This window comes from Helianthus annuus, chromosome 15, assembly GCF_002127325.2.
Source record: "Helianthus annuus cultivar XRQ/B chromosome 15, HanXRQr2.0-SUNRISE, whole genome shotgun sequence".
Taxonomy (NCBI): domain Eukaryota; kingdom Viridiplantae; phylum Streptophyta; class Magnoliopsida; order Asterales; family Asteraceae; genus Helianthus; species Helianthus annuus.
In genome coordinates, this window is record NC_035447.2 from 62,176,217 (window position 1) to 62,179,210 (window position 2,994).

Here is a 2,994-nt window from a genome sequence, read left to right on the forward strand (position 1 = left end):
AATTTTTAGAAAAGGAAGGAGAATAGATGAAATTAGAATGCCGCCCAAAATCACAATTCTCTGGCCAAAGAGAATAGCCACATCAAAGTCAAAAAGTCAACCATTATTTTGCTTTAGTATAAGAGATAGATGCATGGTATATATAATTACTAAACCACACCTTTTCTTTACAATAAAGAGAGCAAACATATGTATTACAAAATGCAAATAAACCCATGGATGTAAATAAAGGTACAACTCAAAAATCATTGACGAGATGCACCCTTGCTTATCTCACTCATGGGCTTGAACCTTATGGTGTTGTAAGCCCATGCACCACCAATGGCGCCAACGATTGGTCCCAAAATATAGACCCATAATCCTTTGTACTCGTTCCACACGAGTGATGGTCCTATGCTTCTTGCTGGGTTCATTGACGCTCCTGATATTGGTCTGTCATCAAAATATGTGTCTCAATAACGACTACTAATTATGTAATATTAAACAGTGTTGATATGTAGATTGTACCCTGCAAATATGGCGTTAAGTAGAACGGTTGATCCAATGGCGACCCCAGCTAGTTGTCCCGTCTAGATTAATTAAGTAATCATGATGTATTGTTACATTGACTATATTCGTGAAATATCGTTAGTGATAAATAAAAGTGAGTAGAAATGTACTAACAGCCCGATCATCTGTGATAACAGCAGTGATGACAAACATAAGGTAGAATGTGATAATAATTTCCATCACCAAGGATTGAAGGTCGGATCCGGGAGGGACATTTCCAACGAATTGATCATGTGTCATGTTAAATATTAACCGTAGGGTTTCGTTTGCTAGGGTTGATGCAAGGATTTGAGCAATCACATATCCCGGTACCTGCACAAACATTGATAAATCATTCAAGATCAAGATTTTGTGATACAATGATGATCCAAAGCAGACAACTCTTGCTTTGACTTGCTAAAAAGAGAGATACATGTCTAAAAAGGCCCTAACATATGAAGAACTATAACTTGGGCTACGAGTATAGTTACAAGGACGATAAGCAGCGGGTGGAAAGATCTAGACAAGTCAGGTCATGTGGAAAACATCATAGGCGGTTTGGCCCAATTTTCAGATCCGTGTTCCATCATTTAATGCTCTAGTTTTATCACATAAGACTTTCCCTAAATTTTAGCCGTTTGGAATCTTATTATGTAGTGTAAAACTCATAAATCACTGATTGACTTAATTTGCGCGTTTATTTTCTCTAATTTTAGCATTTACAAAGGACCCTTGATAATACATCAATTTTCTTTGAAAATTATCAATGTTTATTTTTGTGCTTCCGCTCTGTATCGTTTTCAAACAGGGGCGGAGCTAATGTGTTATCAAGGATAGCACGGGCTACGGCTCAGCATCGTCTTCGTAGTGTAAAAATATCGCTATACTCCGTCTCCGTAATGTAAAAATACCCCTCAACTCCGTCTTTGTTATACAAAGGATACCCCTAATCAAAAATAAAATTGGGATACCCCTTAATTTTTGGGCTAGTTCCGTCACTGTTTTCAAAAATCCAGATGATCGTCAAATTCAAAACCAGAATCACCTCTTTCCAAGGGAACCTTCTACAAGATGCGAAAGCAATGGTGACAGCAGGGTTAATATGTGCACCAGAAACATGTCCAATGGTGTAAACCATCACCATCCTTGCTGCCCCCCATACAATTGCGATTCCAGGATGACCAGCCATATTGTTCTTGCCGACGTCCGCCATGATCGCACCACAACCTGCAAATACCAAGAAGTACGTACCGAACAACTCCGCTAGTAACTGCCCAAGAATTCGAAGAATTTTTTTTAGAAATGGGCTAATGTTGAAAATGTATGATAAGGGTGTTCATCGAATATCGAATTTTTGAATTATTCGAATAACCCTTGAATTCGAATTTGATTCGAACTCGATTAAAACCTACCCAATTCAATTCGTATTCGTATTCAAATAAAAAATCCAATTCATACTCGATTTGTATTTGATTAAAAATTCGAATTCGGATCGAATTCGAATAAATTCGATTTGATTCAGATTCTTTTAAAACATGTAAAAAAACTATCAAAATGAAACGTAAATTTTAAAGCAGCCATAAAACACGATATCACATTAAAAAGTTACAAATAAAGTACCATAAGTCTAAAATTCAAAATGAAAAATGGGGAATAACGACTCCACATTACAAGTTGATGTTTTTAAGGTTAGAAAATCTATTGATAGATTTGTTACTTAGATTGTAGTTATGGGCCATGCAGTGGGTTTGGTAATGGGTAATTTTAATACATCGAATAAATTTTGATAATAATTTATAGTATAGCCCAATAAAAGTTATATATGTATTATATATAAAAATAATAAATAAAAAATGTATAATTTATATTATAATTTCGAATCGAATCGAATTTGAAATTATAAATTCGTATTCGATTTATTTGACTCGATTTGAATTGAATCGAATTCGAAATCGAATTCTTATAATCGAAACGAATTCTTGATAATCGAATCGAATTTAATCGAATTTCGAATTTTTCGAATTCGAAATAAATTCTGAACACCCCTAATATATGATTATATAGTATGAATTTAAAAGTTATATGCAAATAGGGTTGTCAACCTTAGCACCGACCAAATCTCCAAACTTTTTAAAAATTTTGTTTTTCGGTTTTCAATTAATAGTTCATTTAGCTTTTGTCTAACAACATTTAATATCCAATAAATACGCAATTTTTTTATCATCGCTTTGATATAAAACTTATTGAAAACTGAATTATGTTTAAAATAACATAACTCTAAGTTGTAATTTGTATTAGTAAAATCTCTACAACGCTTTAAAGATGGAATTATGTAGTTAAGGAAACAACCTTTTGGGAATATTGACGAGTGATCAAAGGTGGTGTGGCATCTTTAGTGTCTTCTTTCGCTATGCTCAAGGTGACTAATCCACGGTGGTCAATGACAGCTCCGCCGTTCTCCACCAT

General features: G+C 34.4%; 1 protein-coding gene across 1 annotated transcript; it reads right to left on the reverse strand.

Annotated features, from left to right (window-relative positions):
• Window positions 1–245: 245 nt before the first annotated feature.
• Window positions 246–2,994, reverse strand: LOC110913792 (aquaporin NIP1-1). The gene is made up of 5 exons (XM_022158612.1): window positions 2,878–2,994; window positions 1,574–1,798; window positions 664–861; window positions 508–569; window positions 246–432 (listed from the first exon to the last, which is right to left on the reverse strand). The coding sequence occupies exons 1-5, from the start codon at window positions 2,992–2,994 to the stop codon at window positions 246–248; spliced, it is 789 nt and encodes a 262-aa protein (XP_022014304.1).